General features: G+C 37.8%; 1 protein-coding gene across 3 annotated transcripts in view; it reads right to left on the bottom strand.

Moving 5' to 3' along the window:
• The window catches only part of NMNAT3 (nicotinamide nucleotide adenylyltransferase 3), a 148904-nt gene that overhangs the window by 37910 nt on the left and 85329 nt on the right, over nucleotides 1-25665 (bottom strand). For all 3 annotated transcript variants that reach the window (XM_069063868.1, XM_069063866.1, XM_069063871.1), the window contains one exon: nucleotides 14683-14833. In XM_069063868.1, the coding sequence (XP_068919969.1) occupies nucleotides 14683-14791 (109 nt within the window). In that variant the 5' untranslated portion in view covers nucleotides 14792-14833. The remainder of the gene's footprint in view (nucleotides 1-14682; nucleotides 14834-25665) is intronic.

The raw sequence follows: 25665 nt of genomic DNA, 5'->3' as shown, positions 1-25665 counted from the left end.
AAAACCAAGCCAATACAGGGGAATCTTTAATTGCCATTACTATCACAGACTTGCAGAATCAGTCAAAAAACAAGCATTTACTAAGCACCTACTAGTCACCGGGCACAGTGCTAGGTGTTGTTATAAAGATAAAAATAAATTAGTTTCCAGGCTCAACAAAGGACCTATAGTCTACTAGGGGAAATAACACATTATATAGACGTTGTATGTCTATATAAAGTAGATATAAGACAATTTTGGCAGCAGGGACAGTTGAGGCACAAAGCTGCAGGGATCAGGAAAAGCTTCATCTAGGAGGTGGCATTTGATCTGGACTTTGAAGGAAGCTTGGGAATCTAGGAGGAGAAGATGAATACAGAATGTATTCTAGTGATCAGGGTCAGCCTGTGAGTAAGAGGGTGAAAAAAAACAACCAAACAAACATGCCTAAAGTCACAAATAAAAATTAAAAATAATTAGCTCATTTCTTGTCCTGCTCTACACATATAGCATGAAGTTTCCATCCATTTCAAAGAGAGCTTCATCCTTGGCTGTGCACCACTGAGATAGGTTGCAAGACGAAAAATAGATCCAGTTTCTATCAATTAAACTTGAAGTAAAAGGTAAACTGTCTAGAACAAAAATTAGTCCTAACAGAACCAGAACTCAGTTTCTTTCAAATACTCCTTAGTGCCCTCTGAAATTGTTTCTCTTCTGTGCTGATTTTCCTAGTTTTTCTCATTTCTCTCTGTACACGGATTTTGTCTTTGAACTAACTTAGATGCCACATACAGAACATAAAGACTACTCAGGTCTCTATTTTCTTTTAATGTACATGATGTCTTCTGTGTGAGGTGTTTATTTCTTTCATTTCCAAATGTCTTGTTTTCTTTTGTATGCAGTTTCTGAAAACATGGCAAAGAATCAAACGATTTCAGTCTTATTTAATAGTTTTAAACTTCCTTTTTGATGTTTCATAAAAGGATCTTTAGTATTCTTTGCTATTTCTCTCCTGTTACAAACAATTTTGTGTTTTTCCTCTCAATCATTTGGCTTTGGACAATTTAAAATTCTTGTGCTTTTTAAATTATTAAACACTTTATTACTAGGCTATAATCTCTATAAAGGAAGATACTATATCTTATTTAAACAGTGAATCTCTTTCAGTGCCTAGCTTAGTGTTCTATATACCTTAGACCTTTGATGAATATTTGTTCTTTCACTGGTGCATGGTAGAGAGAAATGGGTTAATTAAGGTTTGGCATTTTGCATATTTCTTGAAACCAGAGAGAAGTCACTCACTCATTCTGCAATGTTTCTCAGAACTTGATTTTCCATGAGACTTAATGCCTGGCAAGAGTGGAAATTGTATCAGGAAATGCAGAGCCTGATGGGAGGAAACTTTGGGCCTGGAGAAGATGGTAGCTGTATGGAGAGAGTCTGCCAATGGTACCGACCATAAGCCTAGAAATGCTGGTCTAATACTGGGAATCCACAGACACTTGCCACAGGGCAAGTAGAGAAGATATTCAGGTTGGGTAGACAGAAACTGAGACTGAGAAATACTATGAATGGGCATTCAGGGCATTAATGAATAGAGTTAGAATCTGAGTCCTATCCTCCCAACAGAGTTTTACAAGACACCTCTATCCCTAAAGCAATTGTTTTCTTTGTCTCCTCCACAAAGCTAGAAAATTGGAGGGAGTGGGATGGGAGGAAAGGCAGAGATTAGATTCTAATATTTTACTTAAAAAAAAAAAACCCAAATGGGGTCATGAAGAGTCCGACAAGACAACTGAAAAATGACTGTGCTGGTGTGTTGATCAATTTCTTCCCCTTCTCTGCCCCGCCTCACCCCCCACATTGTTACCCATCATAAGGCCCAAAACCCTATGGTGCTTTGGCCATATCAGTTAGTGATTCATTGAGGAGGCCATGATGAGGGGAATATGAAAAATGATTATTAATAATCAATATCTTGGAGATTGAGAGTTTCCTCAACTTCCGTCTTCCAAAATCCTGACTTTAAGTTCAGTTTTTCTTCAGAAGGGTATTATTGATAATGAGATTGCTTTGACTATCCTTATCTTGGGCAGCCCCCACCAAAGCTTGCAAGTAATTTAATCTAACTTAGGGAAGTCCATTGTGTTCTACTCAAGCTTGGATGGAGACAGATTCTTTTGTCTAGATAGTCCAAGGCTGGGAGTGGTCTGGTATAGCTGGGAGTGGTCTGATATAGAGATATTTTCTCTGTCCAGGGGTAAAATGATGATAGAATGACATCAGCCCCTGTTAAAAGGGTATATAAACAGTATACCCTAACCCAAAAGTGAGCTCAGTTCCAAACTGGGTACTATGCATGGAAGCATGCATGCCACCCACTTTGAGAGAAATAAACATAGATACAACTAAAAAAAAAAGACTGTGCTGAACCTTGGGAATGTGTGAAATTTTCTCCATGCTTTGCTAACTGTTTTGATCCCAATTAAAAATTTTACTTTTAAATTATTGCATGTTCTTGGTCAGCTAGTAAGAAGCAAATTGAGTTCAGGTAAATTTGGAGGTACCCAGATAAACTGATACAATCAACTGAACTATATTTGTTTTCCAAAATATTTTGCAATGAGCAAAATAGTTCATGTGAATCCACAGTTGGATGACATAGGCCTCAGATGAAATTAAACGAAATTCATTTAGTTGGAGTCAACATATTAAGTTCCCTTTTCTTTTCATCATTTAGCTTTTTCTTTTCCCCCTTTCTATATGTAATAATTCTCCCCTTCAAATTAAGTCTTCCAGTTTTAAAAACACCTGAATAACTTCAAAATCATTGGGCCTCTTGATTTTCCAAAGCTGACCACTGCTCACATGGGCTACTTGGTCCCTCACTGTTTCTACTTTCTTCTGCTTGCCTTTAGGCTAACCATACAGAGAATGGAGAGAGGAAGAGGAAGGTGGTAAAATTATTTTCAGTGTGTGTATTACTGATTTGCAGCTGTGCTTTTAAGGACATTACCATAAAGAGAAGATTGAATGAATTTCAGTTCTGGGTCACTCAACTTCGGACTCAAATAAAGCACCCAATTCAATATGGGAGTATTTTACAAGATAAATGTTCCTCAGTTTGTTTAAGCCTTTAACCTGGAGCAGCCAGAAACTCAAAAATCACCTGAACTTGTTTAATAAAAGGTTTATTGAAAAGATGGTTGAATCTGATTATCATCTTTACCTACAACTTCTATACATCAATCCTATGGGCTCTTATTATAAATGACTGAGGCTTTCCAACAAGCTGCTTTTCAGGCGTTTAATCATTTTACTATGCCTAGTATATAGTAAGCACTTAACGAAGGCTTGCTGACTGTCATTGTCTGATTTTCCTCTCCCTAATCATACTCTATATCAGGGGTGGGGAACCTGCAGTCTCAAGGCCACATGTCACTCTCTAGGTCCTCAAGTGTGGCCCTCTGAATCCAAAACTCACAAAATTAATCCCCTTAATAAAAGAATTTGTTCTACAAAACTTGGACTCAGCCAAAAGACCACACCCAAGCACTTAGAAGGCCACATGTGGCCTTGAGGCTTCAGGTTCCCCACCCCTATTCTATACAGTCTTCTTTGATCTCTCCAGAAACATAATGACTGTATTAACCTAAGGCAAGATATTTTCCTATCACCAGACATCAATGTTTCCATTAAACATGATAAGAAGACAAGCAGATACGTAGATCTGAGAGGAAAGGTATTTTGTTCATAGTTAATGCCTCCCATCATATGACCTATTTTTGAAATTCAGGTGAGACCTAAATTTATACCTTTAGCAATTCAGTGAACTTTGATGATGTGCTAACATCCTTGTCATTTTTCAATAACATTTTTCAATGTACTTATTATTATACTGAAGGATGCAGTCTAAGATCTGCCATGAATTCTGTAAAATAGGTCATCACTAAGTTAAATGCTGCAGCTAAACACAGAGCATAATTTTATGGACAAAATTAAAACAAAATTAAAAAGCTTCCTTTCCTACTCAGTAAGACAAAATGTTGCTGAATAATCAGTTAGTAAATCCTTTAATTCTTCAATTGCACTGCATGGGTTATCAAGATTACATACTTGGTGCTAATATTGGTGGTTATGTAAAATAGGGCCTATGGACCATTTCTAGACCAACTGGTCTGAGTCTGAATCTGAGGCATTTGCATTATGGTATTACCACGGCTGATACCTAGCAGAAGACTGTAATGGTGGAGGAGATTATAATTTTAAGAGGGGTTTTGATAACAATATGAACATGATGTATGATTTTTTATTGATTTATAGGACTAGTTCCCATTGCCAAATTCAAACTTATATTATTGACAAAAAACCGATCTAATGCCAAAAAGTTATAAATTCTATCAATATGAAACATTTTAAAAGGAGTGACACATTCATGGATTATGGACCCATTTTATATTAATTTTACCATATATGAGGATAATTTAAAAAAACCTTGCATCAAAAGTTTCTAAAGTTTTCCCACTATGGGGGTGGCTACATGGCACAGTGAATAGAGCACTGGCCCTGAGTCAGGAGGACCTGAGTTCAAATCCAGTCGCAGTCACTTAACACAAAAACTAGCCATGGGACCTTGGGCGAGTCACTTAACCCCAATTGCCCTCTAAAAAAAAAAAGAAAAAAAATAAAGTTTTCCCACTCACTAGCATATAATGCTTGTCATCTAACCCTAAGGGGATAGTGTTCTAACACCTAGGCCTTTACTACAGAGTCTATACTGGAGCCTCTGAACATCCCCTGGTACACAGTGCCTCTATTCCTTAAGAATGTAGAAATGCTTTTGTCTTGTATTGATCAAACAGGTCTCTGTTTTTAACTCCATGTTAGCTCATGGTGAGTTAAGTCCTTTCTTCTCCAGTACCCAGGTAGTGTTTATTTTATTCAAATCAGCACCTCTTACTGAACAGTGGGGATTGGATGTGATCCCTACTCTAAGTCTCTTGTCTTTCAGTCTTCATACCTTCCTCTGGGGCTGCCCCTCTGGATCAGGTAAATAGCTCTGGGTGGGACTGCTTCACAAAGACCTCCACAAAATAGGAAAAGGAGTTGAAGCAACAATGCCCAACATAAGTATTAGTTCAGAGAGAGAAGACTTTTAGTCTTCCTAAAGTCAATGAACAAAGCTTTCCCTGATTCCCCCTCCCCCCATCTCTCCCTCACTAAATTTCTCTCAAAACTCTTGACCTTTCCTCTATACTTACTGCTTTTTGTATGCAGGTGTTAGCTCCCTGATTACTTTACAAGTTTCTTTAGGAGTCAGATACTATGTGTTATTTTATATTTTTATCCTCAGCACCTAATACAGTATCTTGAAAGTAATTGCCACTGATGTTTATTGTTTATTATATTTCTTGATGTTTAATAGTCTATTGGATTGAGAGTTGTTGAATTCAGTGATGAAAGATAATTTTCCCCATTTGCAGAGGATAGAAATAGAGATTGGACTGTTATATTATTGGTATAGGGAATTCTCATGTAAGGAAACTACTTCTACCAATACAAGTCAGCAACTTTGCTGCAACTTAATAGTTTTAGAAAGCTTCCTATAGCTCTGAATTGCCCAGGTAATGAAACCAAAATATGTTAAAGGTGGGACCTGAAGCCAGGTAGGGCTTCCTGGCTTTTAGGCTAGCTCTCTGGCTGTTTCACCATGAATGGTTAACAAAGACCAGTTCATGGGTGGCTAGGTGGTGCAGTGAGTACAGCGTCGACCCTGGAGTCAGGAGGACCTGAGTTCAGTTCTGGCCTCATACACTTAACACCCACACAAAAATACTAGCTGTGTAACCTTGGGCAAATTTCTTAACCCCAATTGCCCTCCAAAAAAGAAAAAAAAACAAAATCAAAAACAAAAACGACCAGTTTATAGCTCTTGATGAATTGGCCAAAAGTTAAGTTTGTTCATTACTTAAAAATGGCCCTAGATGACTTGGATTCTGGTTCCTTCTCCACCACCAAGTAATTATATGCTATTGGTCAAGTTGGTGAACTTTGGCTTAAGAAATTTCTGGTATCTGGCAACATGATATTTTTTTTTAAAGCAATCAGGGTTAAGTAACTTGCTCAAGGTTACACGGCCAGTTATTTCTGGGTGTGGTGCTAAGTATCTGAGCCCAGATTTGATCCCCAGGTCATCCTGACACTAGAGCCGGTGCTCTTACTCGCTGTGCTACCTGGACGCCCCTAAGCAATTGGGATTAAGTAACTTGCTCAAGGTTATACGGCCAGGTGTTTCTGGGTAGGTGCTAAGTGTCTGAGCCCGGATTTGATCCCCAGGTCATCCTGACACTAGAGCTGGTGCTCTTACTCGCTGTGCTACCTGGACGCCCCTCAACATGATATTTTTAAGTATGGGAGATACCTGGGCATGTTTGTAGATGGCTGGGAATAAGTCAGTAGATAAAGAGATTGAGGAGAAAGAAGATGATTGATGGAAGGAGATGGAAAGAGACAGAATCAAAGCATAAAGAGATGGGTTAGCTAAAGCAAAGAGAACAAATTCTCTTCACCAAAGACTTTGGTAATGGAGGAATGAATGAAGAGGAGGTTGAGAAGAGGTGAGCAGGGTAGGGAAGAAAGAACTTGCAATATATGGTCCCCTTTTCAGTAAAATAGGAATTAAGCTTCCCTTATTTGAGGTATAGGAGGTATAGAGAGATGTTGTAGGAGGTTGGAGGAAAAAGGAGGTTTTGGAATAGATACTATAGGGGAAGAATAAAAGGATTGCCATGCAGCAATGATAATGCAATTGATATCAGATATCATGAATTTTTAATGGACCCAGGTAGCACTGTAACATGATTTTCTCTAGGTAGCACGAGATTAGAAGCAGAGAAAGGAGATAATGAGGATAACTCAGGGTTGAGGTTTGGCAAGACATAACTGGGGATTGGACAAAAAGGCATGGTAGTCAAGGATAGCAGATCATATAAGCTCTAGTTGGTTCAACTGGCAGCTTTAATAGGATCAAGACTGTGAAGAAGGCCAGAGTAGGAGAGGTAGACTGAAAGAACAAGGAGAGGTAGAGGGACTAGATGTCATGATGAAGAGAAAGAATAGTTTTTGAGGCAAGAGGAGAAACTGAGGGCAAGGGAGTTGTGATTGGAGAGAGGGGTTTTGGAGTTTGGGTGATGGTAAGATCAAGGTTATTACCATCCCTGTGGGTGGCTGAGGTGAAATGATAATAGAGGTCATGGAAGTATAAGAATTGGGAGGTCAGGGCATTCAAGGAGATATCAGTGTGTATTCTGAAGCCACCAATTATGAAAGCTAGAATTAAGGTGAAGAATGAGAGTGTGAGTCAGTTAATGAATACCTTGAGGAAAGAGGGAGAATGAGCTGGAGATTTGTAGAGGTTTCCAACAAGGATTGAGGTAGCTGATGAAGATAGAGTAAATGAAGAGGAAGGGTTAACAGTGGGGTTGGTAAAACAACAACATGTGAGATGAGGAGCAAGGAATTTGGCTCTTCCTCTTGAGCCAATGATTTGGGGTTAAAGGGTGGAAAGAGACGAGAGAAGACCCGAGTACTGAAGACAACAGCCAGGGAAGCACTATCTTTTGGAGATTTAGGTTTCTACAAGTGCAAGATGGTGAGAGTGCAAAGTAAAGAGATTCAGGATAAAGAACAGTTTGTTAATAACAGATTAGGGGTTCGAGTTGAATGAGGTCCAAAGGAAGAAACTAAGGACCTTGTTATAAAGCATTTAAATATTGAATAGTCCCGAAACATGTAGCCTAAGAGCAGTGTTCCAGCAAAGTACTATTGTACGAGGCATAAAAGAACCATATTTTCCTAAGAACAACTTTAAAAATGTTTTATTTATTACACTTGTGAGAGCTTGGACAAGTCATCCCACCTCTTTGGGACCAAGGTTTTCGTCTGTAAAATGAGGTTGAAGCAATCTCTCAGGTCGCTTCCAGCTCTAAATCTTATGACTTACCTACTTTAATTGGTAACTTACCAGGGAAGAACTATAAGGGCAAGGAAAATGTTGTCTTGTTGTTAGTTAAAATTGACACTCTAAGGAATTTCAGATAAAATAATTATGCCCCCAAATCCTCAAGCTCTCTATCTAAATGGAAAAAAAATAATCTAGAATGACTGCTAGAATTCGAACATCATTGATTCAATGTTTCTAATCAGTCTCCTCCAGAAAAAAAAGTCATTTAAATTAGAAATGTGTAAATGAGTAGAGCTTCAGACCAGCCTGAAAAATTACCCATGAATATATATTAAATGGCTCTATTTGATTAAAAAACTTTCTGAGCTAGTCCAATATTAAAATAACATACTGAGTTTACGGAATATTTATTTTAGGTTTCAAGGTATCCTCTAAAGCTCAGGAGCATAGAAGTTGGCACTGTTGCAGTCTTAAATGGAATTATTATAGCTTACACTTCAACCTTATCTCTAGATTATATTGCACCACCTTATCATGAGGTATTTAATTCTCTCAACATACATTTTGTAATGGAAAATCAAAGTTAAAGTCACAGCAGTAGCTACTGTGAAATTCATCATGTTGGACACTGATCAGACACTAGGGAGTACACATTTTCTTTCACCAAAGAAAATTGTTAGTTTAAATGTTATTACAATAAATACTCTTCAATTTCAACTTAAACTCTTACAGGAAAAAAATTGGGAGCAATAAAGCATCTTTTTTTTTTCTTCTTGAGGTTACCAAAGGAAGAAAAGGATAGTTTAAGATTGTATTGTTATCTTTATGATGCAATTCATTCTATAGCACCGACAGTATATGGGGCATGCTAGTTAGAAAATAGTCTCATAAAGTATTGTGGACTGATAATAAAAATATCAGAAAAATTCTGTTTTTTACTTCTTTGTATAGACACAGGAATACTAAATAAAACTGATCTAATCACTACACTATAGAATAGTATACTTACTAAGGAAGCCAGGCATTTATAACTTTTCTTAAACTGGAGGTCAATCCGAGGAAGGTGAAGTAAGCAGAATATACCCTGTAGTATGCTTATTACACTGAGGTCAGTGAATACCCAAGTGGACAAGGAAACAGCAGCAGGGAGTCCAGAACAGAGAAAGGATCCAATTCTCTCTCTTCTCTCATTCTCAGCAGGTAACTCTGCCTTATACTTCACTGAGAAGATTGAGAACATTTGGAGTGAACTCTCTTTTCTCTTCTCTCTTTTACCTCTTACCACCATCTATCCACCTCTATCTTTACACGCTTTTTGTTTGTTGTTGTCATGTCCAACTCTTCATGATCCCATTTGGGGCTTCTTGGCAAAGATACTGGAACAGTCTGTCCTTTCCTTCTCCACTTATTTTACAGATAGGGAAATTGAGGCAAACAGGGTGAAGTGACTTGCCCAGGGTCACATAGTTATTAACTGTCTGAGGCCAGATTTGAAGTCAGGAAGAAAAGTCTTCACTGAGCCACCTAGCTGCCCACTTTCTTTTCATGCTGTTTAGGAGAAAAATTTCCATCTTTCTAGGGCTAACCCCTCTGAGACCTGTGACCTTATTCCCACCTTCTCTTTTCTTGTACTATGAGCTCTGTCCACTTTCTCCACGAGGTACTGGTTCCTTCCTCTTTATAATCATGTTCTGGTCTCCTCTGTCCTATAAAGCAAAACAAAAAACCCTAACTCTCTGACACTGATAGTGCTTAAGAGACCAAAATATCTTCTTAGAAAGCATGGTCTACAGTGTCTATTTTCACTTTTTTATGTACACTCACTCTTTTGTTCCATCTTTTTAAAAAATCTGAACTTAATACCAAGTAAGGAGAATATTTCCATACACATCATGGAAAAAGAGAATTTTCCTGAAGTCAAAAACTCTATTATGGATAATTTGCTTACTTTTGTAGTATAATAAATTTAGTGTGATATTTTCAAAGTTGTCCTGATTGTTTGTTTTCTACTGACCTTTAAAATCTGATCTTTTTATGCATTTAAAAATGCTTCAATGACCCCTTTTCCCCTATTCTTTGTTTTTATTTTGGTAAATCTATCCATAACCATGTCTCATTGTTCCCTTCTTCTCTTAACTTGAAAGAAAAAAAAAACAACTTTATATAAGCTATGTACAGTCAAGCAAAACAAATCTCCCACATTGGACTTTTCTGTCATTTGGCAGAAAATGAGTGTCTCATTCTGCACCATAAGTCCATCACCTTTCTGTCAGGAGTGGAGCAGAGAATTTTATCACTAGTCATTTGAAATTGTGATTGGTCATTGCATTGATCAGTATTCTTAAGTTTTTCTTATTTTTCTTTACAATACTATTATTACTGTATAAACTAGTCTCCTGGTTTTACTCACTTCACTTTGTATCAGTTCATAAATGTTTTCCCAGGTTTTTATGAAACTGTATCACTAGTATTCCATTCCTTTCCATAATTTATTTAGCCATTCCCCAACCGATGGGGGTACTCCTGAATTTCCAGTTCTTTGATACTACAAAAGAACTGATACATACATACATACATATATCTATACACACACATATATATATACATTCATAATTTTTATATACATATATATTGTTGAATATGGATCCTTTTCCTCCTTTGCTCTCTCTGGGGGTAAAAGTACCAGGTCAAAGAAGATGCACAGTTTAATGACATTTTAGGTTCATATCCAGTTGCTTTTCAGAATGGATGGAACAATTCAGAGCCACACTAATGGCATATGTGTTTCCCTCTACATCACCACAACTCCCACAACCGTCATTTTTTGTCTGATTTTATGTGTATGAGGTGGAACCTCAAAGTTTTAATTTGTATTTCTCTTATCAGTGACTTACAGAATTTTTTTTCAAATGGCCTCTTATATTTAGATTTCTTTCTTTAAGAACCATGCTCACATTCTTTTACCATTTATCTATTGCAATATGGCTGTAGTTCTTATATATTTTAATCAGTTCCTTTGGATAGGAGATCTTTGTTAGAGAAACTTATAAAAGATTTTTTCTCCTTGATTTTCCCCCTTCTAATTTTTGACACATTCTTCCTTCCATTCCTTCTAGCTTCCTCCTTCCCTCCCTCCCTCCCTTCCTCCCTTCCTTCCTTCCTTCCTTCCTTCCTTCCTTCCTTCCTTCCTTCCTTTCTTCCTTCTCTTTCCTTTCCCTCTTTCCATACAGAGTTTAAATGTGATCTGTTTCTTCAAAGTGGGGAAAGCTTTTTTCTCTTAAATCTTCATCTTTCAGTATTTATATTTACTTTGTTTCTTAAAATGGCAATTGTTATCAAATCTATACTTTATTGTTGGAATACAATTGAGAGGAGGTGATTAAGGCATTTACTGGGTGGGAGACAAAAATTTCAATATTTTCCCAAAGCATAATTTTTGTCTGGGGTCTCAGATATATAGAAGAGAGTTAATGATTCATTTTTACAACTTCTCCTGGGCAGAGAGAACACTTAAGCTGAGGTTCCCCTAGTTAATGAGTCAGCAATAGCAGCTGCTATGTCTAGCTGGGCTGGCATTGAGGTGAGGCTTATGCCTTTTTCCTTGACTTGGTCTGAAAGGAAGACAAACCTAAAAAGGGAGGAGCATGGTCCACAAAAATAAAGAGAGAAATAAGGATGACCTATAACTATTTGCTAAGCAGGTCAGGCATAATACCAGCACCATTGCTAGATATATAATAGCAAAAATTCTGACACTAGTTATGATAAGCTTGGTTTTTATTTCTCAATAGCACACTAAAGGAATATATGAGATAAGTTATTTTAAAGGGCACACAAAAAATGAGTGGAAGAGTTTTATGTATTCTATTGCAGACAAAACCTAGAATCCCTTCCTAAATCAATGTGGATGATGATACCTCTCTATTTGGATTTATGACTTAATCTTATAATCAAGGAAATTCTCCAAGGGTAATGACAATGATACAAAAATTGATTCATAAAAGATATATCTGGGAGTTTATTAAATACAGGACAGCGGTCAGTATATTCATCAAACTCTTCTAAATTAAAAAAAAAATACCAGGACTTACACCTTAAGTCTGAGTGCACACTGAAAAATATAATATAAAATATAACACAACAAATAATTATAATCTTTATTTATCACAATAAAATCAAGAGGCAATAAAAGGCATAAGATTTGCTATGCTTGGAGTGGGAGATCTGGACTTGTTGGATAAGGTACCATGGGCTGCCTCCTCATTTGGTGAGTTCTACCAGAAATCTTTAGGTGGAGGCGGGGTGACCACTTGTTGACAATGTAGAGGGGTTTTCTGTCTCAGGTTGGGGCAGATCTCTGAGGTCTATTCTAAGCAGAAGTGATGCATCATCTCTGTGTGAATCCATATGTCAGGGATCTATTATTCAAAGCCTGGTACAACTAGAGATCATCATAGCTTTAGGAAGTCCCTCTAGTCTAGAGTTCAGGAATATCCTTGCTGGGAACTTGGGTGCATCCTAGAACACATCAATTTCTAAAGGAATAAATTCTGACAAAGAAACAACAATGACAAAAACAACAAAAAAACCTGGTCCAAACATCCTGGTAACAGACATCATAGAAGGTCTTATGGCACAATGAAAAGGGACCTGACCTTGGTGTCACAGAGCTTGAGTTAAAATCTTGGCTCTGCTACCCAATACCTGTGTGATGTTGAACTCTCTGTACCTCAATATCCACATTTATAAAATGAGGGGAGAGGATGAGATGATAGCTAATGTCCCTTTTAGCTCTATGATTGTATAATATCTTTATCAATAGGAAATTTACTTATCTCATGGAATAAAATGTTGGCTGCCCTACTCTTGCATCTTAAATCTATGATGCTGTTTGATAGTAATGAGAACTTAAGATGAGAGAGAGAGTGAGAGAGAGAGAGAGAGAGAGAGAGAGAGAGAGAGAGAGAGAGAGAGAGAGAGAGTGTGTGTGTGTTTGGAATGAAGAGAGATGGAAGGAGAGAAAAGGACAGACACACAGATAGACAGATTCTATGACTTTTTCTACTTTCCTAGTACACAAAAATCAGTTTTATGTTTACAAAGTTTACCAACCACACTAGAAAATAATGTAAAAAAAAGTACTTTGGATTTTTTTTTGGAAGGGGGGAAGGCAGAGCAATTGGGGTTAAGTAACTTGCCCAAGGTCACAAGGCTAGTAAATGTTAAGGGTCTGAGACTGTATTTGAACTCAGGTCCTCCTGACCCCAGGGCTGGTGCTCTATTCACTGAACCACCTACCTGTCCCCAAAAGTATCTTTTTTAGAAAGAGAAATAATTAGGCATTGCTTTCTCTTCTTGAACACCGAATCAATTGCACGTTAACAACAAAGACATTTCCTTCCAAATAAACATTTGAATTCATGGAATTTCTTTGATAATAATTTAAAATGGTTACTGGTGCCTGTGGTTCTGCAAAAAAGTGATTAGGGTTTAGCTCTATATTAAAAGTACCATTTCAAATGATATCGGTTAAAAGAGACACCCAAAATGAATTTTTTATGCTCTCCCTCCTAATTACCTCCTGGCTTCCTTTAAGTCCTGAGCACCTTCTGCAAGAAGCCTTTCCCCTTTAATTCCACTGCCATCCCTCTGTTGATTATTTCCAATTTGTCCTCTATGTGTGTTTTTTTTTTTTTTACATAGTTGTTAGAATGTTGTTTCCCTCATTAGGCTGTGACCTCCTTGAGAGCAGGGGCTACCTTTTGCCTTTCCAGCGCTTAAATGTTTATCAACTAAGGAATCATAGTAGATATTTGGTATGTCAACACATACCACACATTTTAGAGGATAACTGCCAGCATTTTAAATTAAAGCGGTCTATCCTACTTGCTCGATCATGTCAGGTATTTTGAATTCTGTTTATACGGCTAATGAAAGGCAGTGTGGTGTAGTGGATAGAGGGCTAGTTTTAGAGCCAGAAGAAGGTGGTTCAGTTCCCTCCTCTGACACATATTAGGTATAAGTTAATTCTATAACCTTAATGGCATCCTGCGTGATTCTATAAAGCTGTCTGCAGCTATGAAGGGAGTTTCCATAGAGTCCTCCAGTCTGTCTGTCCATCCATGTATTTATGTATGTATCTGCCTAGAGTCACAAATACAACGTGGATTTTGTCTCTTGTTGCCAAAGTATACATTTCAAGACCTCCTATAGATGTGTGTGTATGTATGTGTGTGTGTGTGTGTGTGTGCACACATGTTACGTGTATGGCTATTCATTCTTTAGATGTGACCTTTGGAAAGGCTATGGTCACGAAAAAGAAAATGTCAATATCACCATCAATTAATGTGCTTGGGTACTCATCCTGGGAGAGGAGGTATAAAGTACACACCTTATCTTCTAATTTTATTACATATTTTAAATTAGAATTGAAATGATGGGACCAAATGTTCAATGAAGTACCTAACCTCTTGTTGGTATTCAATGTAATAACTGCCATGAACTACTAAAAGTATATATAATCACAATGATAGGAATATGACCTGCCTAAGTGTTATTCAGCTAGGAAAAAAAAAATACTGAAAATGGTATTTTTTTAGTCAGTACATTTTACTGGAGATGATGTAAATTATTAACCTAATACAATAGTTTTTAACAATAATAGCCAAAACTCAAAGAACCTAAAATGTCAACTTTATTTGATCTAAATAGCACCATCAACAAAAGATTTATTTTCTGACCTGTTTGGTGAAGATGATCTCTAGCCACTTCAAATAAACGCAGGTGCATATTTGTAATGGGGTTAAAGGAGCCACAGGCAAGAAGAATAACTGGTATCTTGCACTTCATTTTGTTAGGAGAATCAAAATCTTGCTTAGAAGCACATCTCACCTAAAAGAAAAAATGAGTCAATAGATGTCACCACAATATTTTTTCCAATCAGTTTTTCATAATAATGGAAAGAGTGGTTATTTATCACTTGTGTGACTGGCAGGGAAGAAATCCAACTTGATAGTGTGTATCTATGGAACATACACTTAATATTCAGATACAAAAATATGTGAATATTTAGCTTTACCAATTAACATTCAACCTGGATCCAGAAAAGACCCTCTAAATATATGCTTTGACATCAACAAAGGAATCACAGAACCTGGAAGTCTGAAGGAACCTTGGAAGCAATTTTAATATAACCCCTCCTGATTTGCTAAATCCCTGTTACAGTATTCCTGAGAAATGGTCATCCAGACCCAGCTTCAGTGTTACCAATATAATGAAATTCAGTAATCACAACAGGCAGTCTATTTTAAAAAAATTAAATGGATTTAGTGGTATCTTTTAGGATCAGGTTCATTTCTCATTGTACTCCTTCCCCCACCACTCCCAGAAAGGCATCTTTTATAATAAACAGAAATGAGGAAGAAAAAAAAAAGCTCAGAAAAACTAACCAATGCATTGAGAAAAAAAAAATCTAACATTGCATGAAAAAATTCACTCCTCTGCAAAGGATTTGGGGAGGTATAGTGTTCCATCTTTTATTTGAGGGAAAGCTTGGTCATTAGAATTTTGTAGCATTCAGTTTTGATTTTGTTGTTATTACTGTTATGGTTGTTTCCATTTACGTTTGTTTAGTCATTGTGCATATTGTTTTCTTGCTTGTGTTTACTTCATTTGCATCACTAAATGTACGTCTTCCTATGCTCCTCTATTTATCATATTCATAATTTCTTACCACATGGTAATATTCAATTTTTTGGAGGCACAGTTCTAATGCTAACACCCTCTCACTTTACATTTAACTTTGGATGAAATAAGGCACTTGTAAATCACTGGACACTTAACAAAGGAGGAGGTTCTAATATAGAAAGGATGTGGAATAAGGATTCAATTAGCTTCTCTGGATGCAGGCTCTCTCATCTCCACATGGAAATGTTTCTGGTCATCAGGTCATTGGTATATGGCAACTTGTATGGTCTTAGGTAACCACTGAGTCTGAGAGGCTCAGACTCCACACAGCTGGGATTTTTATTCCCCTGGATGACCAGGAAGTCCTATCAGAGAAATTGGGGCCGATCAGGTCCCAGGGGCAGTTTTGTCTTTTTTTAGGCAATGCTTTCACATTTTTTTTGTGTGGAAGGAAAGAAGTTGCATCAGGCAGATTACTGATTCCTTCACAGCATTCAGGTACAGTAATTTATTTAACCATACCCCAATTGATGGACTCCTACTTTATTTCAGTTCTTTGCTATTATAAAATACCATGGGGGTGGTAGTGGAAAGAAGGGGTGGGATAACAACATTTACTAAGCACCTAGTATGTGCCAGGGACTGTTATAAAAAACTTGATAAGTATTATCTCATTTGATCCTCACTACAACCCTGTAAGAGAGGTGCTATTATTACTATTATTATTCCAGTTTTATAGTTGAGGAAATTGAGGCAGAAAAAACAGAAGAGGATCTAAAACAGAGCCTTGGGAATACATGATATGGATGAAGATATAGCAAAGGATATTGAGAGATCAGACAGGTTTTTCCCTTTGGTTCTGATTCTTCTTTCATAAGATGACTAATGTGGAAATATGTTTAATATGATTATACATGCATAGCCTATATCAGAGTGCATGCCATCTTGAGGAGGTGGAAAGGGAAGAAGGGTGGAAATTTAGAACTCAAAATCTTATAAAAAGGAATGTTAAAAACTAAAATTAAATAAATTTAATAAAAAAATAAAGAAGATAGGAGGTGCTTAAAGAGAGAAGAAAAGATTTGGAATGCCTACTGTTATGAGTAGAATAGGGAATGGATTAGGGATGATTAGAAAGATTACCTCCTGAAGTTGAGGGTCCACCTGAGGTTAGATAACTAATTTATGGTGGACCTAGTCTACCATAAATCTATCAGATTGGCTAACATGACAAAATAGGAAAATGATAAATATTAGAGAAGATGTGGGAAAATTGGAACACTGATGCATTGTTTGTTTTTTTTTAAGCAATCGGGGTTAAGTAACTTGCTCAAGGTTACATGGCCAGTTATTTCTGGGTGTGGTGCTAAGTATCTGAGCCCGGATTTGATCCCCAGGTCATCCCGACACTGGAGCCGGCGCTCTTACTCGCTGAGCCATCTGGCCACCCCTAAGCAATTGGGGTTAAGTAACTTTCTCAAGGTTACACGGCCAGGTGTTTCTAAATGTCTGAGCCCAGATTCGATCCCCAGGTCATCCCGACACTGGAGCCGGTGCTCTTACTCTCTGTGCTAACACTAATGCATTGTTGGTGGAGTTGTGAACAGATCTGATATTCTGCAGAGCAATTTGGAACTATGCCCAAAGGGCTATAAAACTGTGCATACCTTTTGATCCAGCAATACCACTACTAGATCTATATCCCAAAGAGATCATTAAAAAGTGGAAAAGGACTCACATATACAAAAATATTGTGATTTCATGTTTCAAGTCATGGTTTCATGACTTCTTCTAACATGAAATCAAGATTAACAATAGGAAAAAGGAGCAGAGGATTTGAGAGTAAAGGATAAGGTATGGTGAATAACCAAGTAGTCAACATTAGGAAAGGAAGAGAATGTAACCTGGGAGGTAGAGAAACTGTAGGTCATGGAGAAGATTAAATATAAGTTTCAGAGTAGTAAGGCATAGGGAGAGGTGGAATGATTAAATGACCATGATTAGATAAAGGAATTTTTAAATTCTTGGACATTGAAGGAGAACACTTCTGGGTGATGGCAAAATCAAATATATGACCATCTTAGTCTATAGCTCAGGTAAAGGGAAGAGGCAGCTCTTGGGAGGTGAGTAGTTTGAGGAACTGAAAAATTATTGAGTAAGCACCAATATGCACACTGAAATACCCTAGCAAGAGGGTAGTGGGATGCAGAGGAATATTGTGACAAAAGTACTGAACTTATTGAGAATCTTGAGGGCCAGTAGATAATCTCTACCAGAATCTGAATTGGGTGATAATTTTGCTGAGAAATGATGGTAGATGAAGGGTCTGGAAGTGACAATGGGGAACAAGGTTTATTCTTACCTCTCCACTGGGACTAATGGAGGTATGAGAGAAGAGGTAGCCAGTCCTTTCTGGGATGGCCAAGGATGTAGCATTATCTAGGTGTGGAACTAGGTCTCAGTGAATGCCAAGAGATAGAAGGAGGAAGAAAAGGATGTGGTCAAAATGAAGAAGTTAACTTATTAATTACAGAGTAGGTGTTCAAAAGGGCACAGTGTAAAAGGCAGGCAGACCTGGAGTGAGTCTTTGAGGGGTAGGATTGAAGTTGATATCTGTCATCCAACTAGCTATCCCTCTTGGCTTTATACGTATCCCTCTTGGCTTTATACAATCTGTAAACTTGACAAGAATGACATCTATATCTTCATATAAGCCACTGATAAAAATGCTGAAAGGAACTAAGCCCTGTAAACCACAGGTCCCCTCTTCAAACTGACATATTTTTGCTAATTAATATTTTAGGTCCTATTATTCAACCAGTTTTGGATCTACTTATGCTATAACTCAGACTACACATTAAGATTTATAAAGGAATATTGAGAGGCTTTGTCAAGTGCCTAGATGAAATTTAGATACACCATAGCATTCCTCTGATCAATCAAAGCAGAAATGGTGTCAAAAAAAGAAAAGAAGTTAGTCTGGAAAAACTTGTTCTTAGTGAACTTGTACTTACATCTAGTGATTATTGTTTTGCTTTTTAAGTGCTTACAGATCAACCATTTAATAATCCACTCTAATTTTTTTCTGAGGATCAACATTAAACTTGACAATTAAAGACTGGCAGAATCCACTTTCTTCCCTTTTTGAAAATCCATACGTTGGTTAATTTACAGTCTGTGGAAACTCTTGCATTTGCCAGGATTCTGCAAAGATCATTCACCCATGGCTTGGCAAACACAACTACAAGTTGTTTAATAATCTTGCTATTAGAACCATAGTTTTCTGAATGTTGGTCCCTTAACACCCCGACTTAGAGAAGGCTCCTATGCCTCTGGAGGACAGTCAAATATCCAGCCAACAGCCTGTAACAGAACAACTTGTTTCTACAGAGCCCTGGCTTCATGAAGTCTAATTGACTCCTATTTTCTTAGTTAGATTGTCTTCTTATTGCTGTCCTATTCCTATTGCATCTGACACTTTGGTTCCCTGCCTGGTGGGCTGTTTCACTCCACCTGATCTCTTGATATCTTTGGTTCTTACTAGCTGCTGACAGGGACTCAAATGCAGTCTTGACCTCACTGCCTTGTAGCCTTTACTTGCTTTCCTCCCTTGCAATGCTTTGACAAGACAAGGTTCTGACACTGAGAATGTAATCTGTCCAAGTTGACAGATCTAAGCTAATTTCAAGTAGCCAGGTACTCTTTTATCATATTTTCACCAATCATGGATTTCAATTTTTCTCACAGCCTTGTCTTTTTCTACAAACAAGAATGGAATAGTTCTACTTTCTGTCATCTGTCAATATTGCACATTATAACCTACACATTTTCTTTTATAAAGAAGTTAGGTCTAGGCCAGAGTTTAAGTGAAGTCCACAGTGGTTCCCATAAAAACTGACTGTCACAGGAAGCTGCCTCTTTGTCAAACAGCTTTGTCACTGCTGCTAGGTCCTAGACATCTAAGGACCATCAGAGCAAGTCTCTTCAGCTAGTCAGATCTTCTGTAATTATCTCATTTTATATGGTAAAAAAAAGTTTTCCTAGGTAGGAGTGAACAAAAATTAGCATACATCTGTTAGTGCATTAGATATAATAGATATAATATTAAAGGCAATAGGGAGTCATTGGAGTTTATCAAACAGGGCAGTAACATGGTCAGGCAAGCATCATAAGGAAATTTCTTTGCCAATTCTACAAAGCATAGGTTGAAATGAATGGAGACTTGAAGCAGGAAGAAAAGGCAAGAGTTGATAAGGGCCTGAACCAGGGGGTTGGTCCAACCACCAAACTCGGGGAAGCTTACTATAGGATATTAGACAGTCCCTCATTATTTCTGTATCTTCCTGCAACTTCAGTGAAGAACTACCAGACACCCAAACGCCAGCAGTATGTTAAATTTAAGAGAGTAAAGGTGGCACTCTTCCCTCTGAATTTTAACAAACGTGAGAGATTAAAGAGAAAAAAAGAATACTCAATAGGCAGGTCAAGCTGCCTTTTTCTCTTGCCACCTTATCGTTCTATTTTCAGAGAACTCTGAACTTGCAAGGCAGGAGAAAAAAAGTCTGACGAAACCTTTGCCTTCTCACCTTTCTTGTCATGTTTGCCCAGCCCCTGTCATGATTTGTACTTCCCAAGAACGATATAAAACGTTCCTAAGCAGTAGCCACCCAACCCTCACTCTGACTGTCTGTCTGTGTGTCTATCTAATATATATATATATATATATATATATATATATATATATATATATATATGCATGGGTGTATCTATTGTGTGTGTGCGTGTGTGTGTGTGTGTGTGTGTGTACAGTGTGTGTGTAAAAACGAGAACTTGACAGGGTTTACCAGCAATATAGTTCATCCATCTCTAAGAAGGTAGAATTTAACTCCATCAAAAGTAAAATGCAAGTGAAGCTTAGAGAGATGCAGGATTCTTCGTTCAGTAAGAAGGCAGATGAAATTCACATTTATGCTGATAGTAACAATCCAAAGTGCTTTTATGATGTCCTGAAAGTTATTTACAGGCCGAAGACCTATGGTGCATCTCAATTATTCAGAGCTGATGGAGCCACAGTGATTAGTGATAAGGACATGATCCTGGAGAGATGGGCTCAACACTTCCATAATGTTCTTAACACACCATCATCAACCAATGCTGAAGCCACTGACCATTTACCCTCAGGTTGAAGCTAATTCTTCTCTAGTCAAACTTCCAACTAAAGAAAAGCATGTCTTTCGCTTCCTCTTGGTTGGGAAGTATCTGGTGCTGATTTTTTTCCAGCTGGGATTTACAAGACAGGAAGTCCAATGCTCATACAAAAACCGAGTGAAATTTTCAGGGTTATATGGCAAGAAAAAGTCATTCTCCAAGAGTACAAGGATGCCGCCATTGTTCATCTCCATAAAGGAAAATGAAATAGGTTGTCCCATGACAATCATGGGGGAGGAAGGGGAAGGTCTCTCTCTTAGTCATTGCTGGCAAGATTCTTGCCAGAGTCCTCCTTAATAGGCTGATTCTTGATTTGGAAGATGGTCATCTACCTGAGAGCCAGTGTGGCTTCAGAAAGGGCTGAGGAATGGTCGATATGGGGTTTGCTGCCCAAGAACTCCAGAAGAAATTCCAGGAGGAGAACAGAAGTCTGTACACACATTCATCCATCTGACCAAGACTTTTAAGACTGTCAATCATGAGGGCTTATGGAAGATCAAGGCAAAACTTGCTTGCCTGGAGAATCTCATCAGTGTTGTATTTCAGCTTTATGATGGCATGCTTGCACAGGCTCTGGATAATGGATGACGCTCTTATGCTTTCCCAGTCACCACAGGGATGTGTGCTTGCTCCCGTGCTTTTTAGTATGTTATTTTCAGTGATGTTGTTGGATGGCTTGACAAGGACAAAAACAGCATCGAGGTCAGCTACTGCACTGATGGTAAATCATTTTACTTGAAAATGCTACAAGTTGAGACTAAAGTGGAGGGAGAATGGGTGGATGACTTTTTGTTTACAAATAATTGTACACTCAATGCAGCCTCTCAGGCTGAGATGCAACACTATGGATTGATTCTCTGTCACTTGTGTTAATTTGTTAATTTTGGCTGGACAATCAATACCAAGGAGACATAGGTTCACTACTAGCCAGCATCATATAATCCATAAATGGAACCATTGCTTATAGCAAATGTAGAAATTTTGAATGCTGTGGATTAATTCACTTACTTTGGTAGTATACTTTCCAGGGATGTACACACAGATGATGAGGTTGATGCACACATTGTCAGAGCTAGTTCAGTGTTTGGGAGGCTCCAAAAGAAAGTGTGGAGAGAAGAGGTATTAGACTGCCTACCAAACTGAAGGTCTACAGAGCTGTTGTGATGACTTCATTGTGCATTCCTGTGAAAACTGAGCAGTCTACCAGGGCCATGCTAGGAAATCGAATCACTTCTATTTGAATTGTCTTAGGAAGATTCTGAAGATCACCTGGCAGGATAAGGTACTAGACACTGAGGTGGTCCTTTCTCAAGCTGAACTTCCAAGCATTTAGACTCTATTGTAGAGAAAACAACTCTGATGGGCTGGTCACATTGTTTGAATGCCAGTTAGTCACTGGATTATTTTATGGAGAACTCACACAAAGCAAGTGCTCACATGGAGGTGAGAATAAGTTATACAAGGACTTGCAAGGGTCTCTCTGAAGAACTCTTGAAATGATTCTAAGACAGGGAGACACTGCCACAGGACCACTCAGCATGGCATGCCTGTATCAAAGAAGGAGTTGTACTCTATGAGCAAAGCAAAATTGTAGCAGCTTAAAAGAAATGTGAGATGCACAAATTTAGAGACATTTCCACTCCAAATGTTTATACAACTTGTGGTAGAGTCTTCTGAGCTCCTACTGGTCTGATCAGCCATAGTTGGACACATTGTACCTTGACCCCAACATAATTCAGTTCATTTTTTGTCCTCTTTGAGCATGAAGGATGACAGCTGACCCATAATATCTGAATCAAATGAAATGTTTTTTGTCCAGGGTGATTGGTCTGTTGGATGTGTTCAGTCATTTTTCAGTCATGTTCAACTCTTTCTGACTATACTTGGGGTTTTCCTTGCAAAGACACTGGAGTAGTTTGCCATTTCCTTCTCCAGCTCATTTTACAGATAAGGAAACTGAGGCATAAAGGGTTAAGTTGCTTTCCCAGGGTTACACAGCTGGTAAGTGTCTGAGGCCAGATTCGAATTCAGGAAGATAAGTTTTCCTACCTTCAGGCCTGATACTCTATCTACAGCAGCATCTAGCTCCCTGTAATGGGAATGGGAATTTGAAGATCTTTCCTGCCCCTTAATAGACCTAGGGGGAATTTGAAGACCTCCCCTGCTTTGAAAGTAAACTCTGCCCTCTAATAGGCTGAATGTAATCACATGGAGCCTGTGATGGAGGGAATTTGCTGAAGGGAAGCAGAGCCCACAGGAAGCTGGTAGTCAGAGCTACCCAGACGAAGGGGGATAGAGGAGCTTAGGCAAGGAGATAGAGAGGTTTGTGAGTAAATATTGATCTTGTATTGGTTTGGGGGAAGGTTGAAGGATGCTGTGGCTCTGGGTGTTATGATGGCTTCTGAATATCTTTGGTACTGTGATGGAATCGGCTTACTGGTTTTGGGATTCGGTTTTCTGGTGCTTAAATAAATGCTTCAGTTCTATCCTCTATCTGGAGAGTTTGGTATATTTTGTGATCGAATGTCATGCGATACTTTTAGTCACGATCTTTATCTTGATCGTGGGCACTGTAAATGTTGCATTGGCGCTACACTCCCCCATCTGCTGGTTGGGGCTGAACTAAATCATCAGAATTAGGAGAAATCCAGTTTGTCCTCTGATTTGATGCTTAGACAAGGGAAATTGGCCCAAGGTATTTGTAACTTAGTTTCCCCAGCTGCATAGTAAAGATTAAGAGATCTATTCTCTAAGCATGCCTCTTTTTCAGTGCTCAGCACTAAATTTGAATCAACAGAAGTATTACACGCTGAGCAAGAATGATGCCAGTAAAAAGGTATCTGGGACCTTCTTCCTAGGGATGCTGTAAAGTTTAATGAACTCTTATTTGCAAAATGTTCTGAGCTATTCATAAGAACAGCATCATTATGACTATATGAGAATAAGATAACCATTATTCACAACTATGAACAAACCTTTCAGAATTTTATTTAATTTTGGTAAAATATAATTTCTAGACACATTAAAACATCTAACTATAGCATCTTAGGAAACCTGGAGTTTCTATCCATTTTTCCAAAGCTACCAGAAACTGTAAAATACAGCAACATTTGAATAGGAACCAAGTGTGAAACTGATGGACAAAAATGACATTTAATAGGTCTCTTTTTTTACATTCCTAAATTGCTCTCTTTTAAACAAGTAGATATGTCCCCCACACACTAAATCTCAGGCCTGTTATGACCAGACTACTTTGCATGCAAACATTCTTAAGACTAACTGGATGAGGAGAAAATCATACAAGTTGCACTTACAAATGTTAGCATCCCTTTTATAGATCCTAGGAAATGCAATTTTATGATTGAAACACACAGTTAAAATTCTTACCTTGGCTATGTTATATACTTAATATAGCATAAAGAAATTTATTGACAAGTATGGCATCTATGTCTTCATATAAGCTATTGATAAAAATGTTGATAGAAACTAAACATTAAAAACCAGTCTAGATCTTCACAGGAAGGACTATTTTATGGATTAATGAAAAGTTAATTGCCAACAAGAACTTAATAGTGCTCACAGAGGACAGATTATAACAATGGGTTACAAAAGAATTTACTAAGTTTAAGTGGATGTATGAAAATCTGCCTTCTTGGAATCTAAATGAAATTAAGATAGATAAATACATCTTAATATCATACATCTTAATATCAAAACAAACCATGTTCCTTGACAAGTATTATGGTCCATCTGAAGTCAGATGACATGAGTTTGGTTCACATCTGCCCCACTTTGTAGGCATGTGACCTTGAGCAAATCACTTAATTCCTATAGGCTTCAATTTTCTCATATGTAAAATGTGGGTAATAATATTTGCACTGTTTGCCTTATAGGCTTATAGTGATCAAGTCAGATTACATATCTGAAGTACTTTGAAACCATGTAGCACTACACAAATATGAATTAATGTTATTATTCTCAACAACACCCCCCCCCCACCATATTGCAATGCCTCATTATGATACTTCTGGAGGTGAAACTAAAAGAATGCAAATCCTTGCAAAGTTTGCCATAATGGAAAGGATTCAAGAATTTTCCTGTCAGATTGGCTAACATGATAAAACAGGAAAATTGTAAATGTTAGAGATGTGGGAAAATTGGAACACTAATGCATTGCTGGTAGAGTTGTGAATTGATCCAACCATTCTGGAGAGCAATCTGGAACCATGCCTGACGGGCTATCAAAATGTGCATAACCTTTAACCCAGCAATACTACTCCAAGGGTTCTATCCCAAAGAAATCATACAAAAATATTTGTAGCAGCTCTTTTTGTGGTGGCAAAGAATTGGAAATCAAGGGGATGCCCTTCAATTGGGGAATGGCTAAACAAGTTGTGGTACATGAATGTAATGGAATACTATTGTGCTATAAGAAATGAGGAGCTGACAGACTTCATAATAACCTGGAGAGACTTATATAAACTGATGCTGAGTGAGGAGAGCAGACCCAGGAGAATTACACAATTATAGACACATTGTATCTGATGGCTAACTTTGATAGACAGCTCTTGTAAGCAATGCAAGGCTATAAGGTAAATTCAAAGGACTCATGATGGAAAAGGCAATCCACATCCACAGAAGGAATTATAGAGTCTGAATGCAGATCGAAGCAAACAACTTGCTCTCTCTTCTTTCTTTCTTTCTTTCTTTCTTTCTTTCTTTCTTTCTCTCTCTCTCTCTCTCTCTCTCTCTCTCTCTCTCTCTCTCTCTCTCCTCTTTCTCTCTGCAATCAGGGTTAAGTAACTTGCTCAAGGTTACACGGCCAGTTA

Source organism: Petaurus breviceps, unplaced genomic scaffold (assembly GCF_028583685.1).
Source record: "Petaurus breviceps papuanus isolate PSGF00001 unplaced genomic scaffold, PetGlider_PUasm1.0 90604, whole genome shotgun sequence".
Classification (NCBI taxonomy): domain Eukaryota; kingdom Metazoa; phylum Chordata; class Mammalia; order Diprotodontia; family Petauridae; genus Petaurus; species Petaurus breviceps.
The sequence above is the reverse complement of the archived record's forward strand: the minus strand, read 5'-3'. Positions and strand labels throughout refer to the sequence as shown.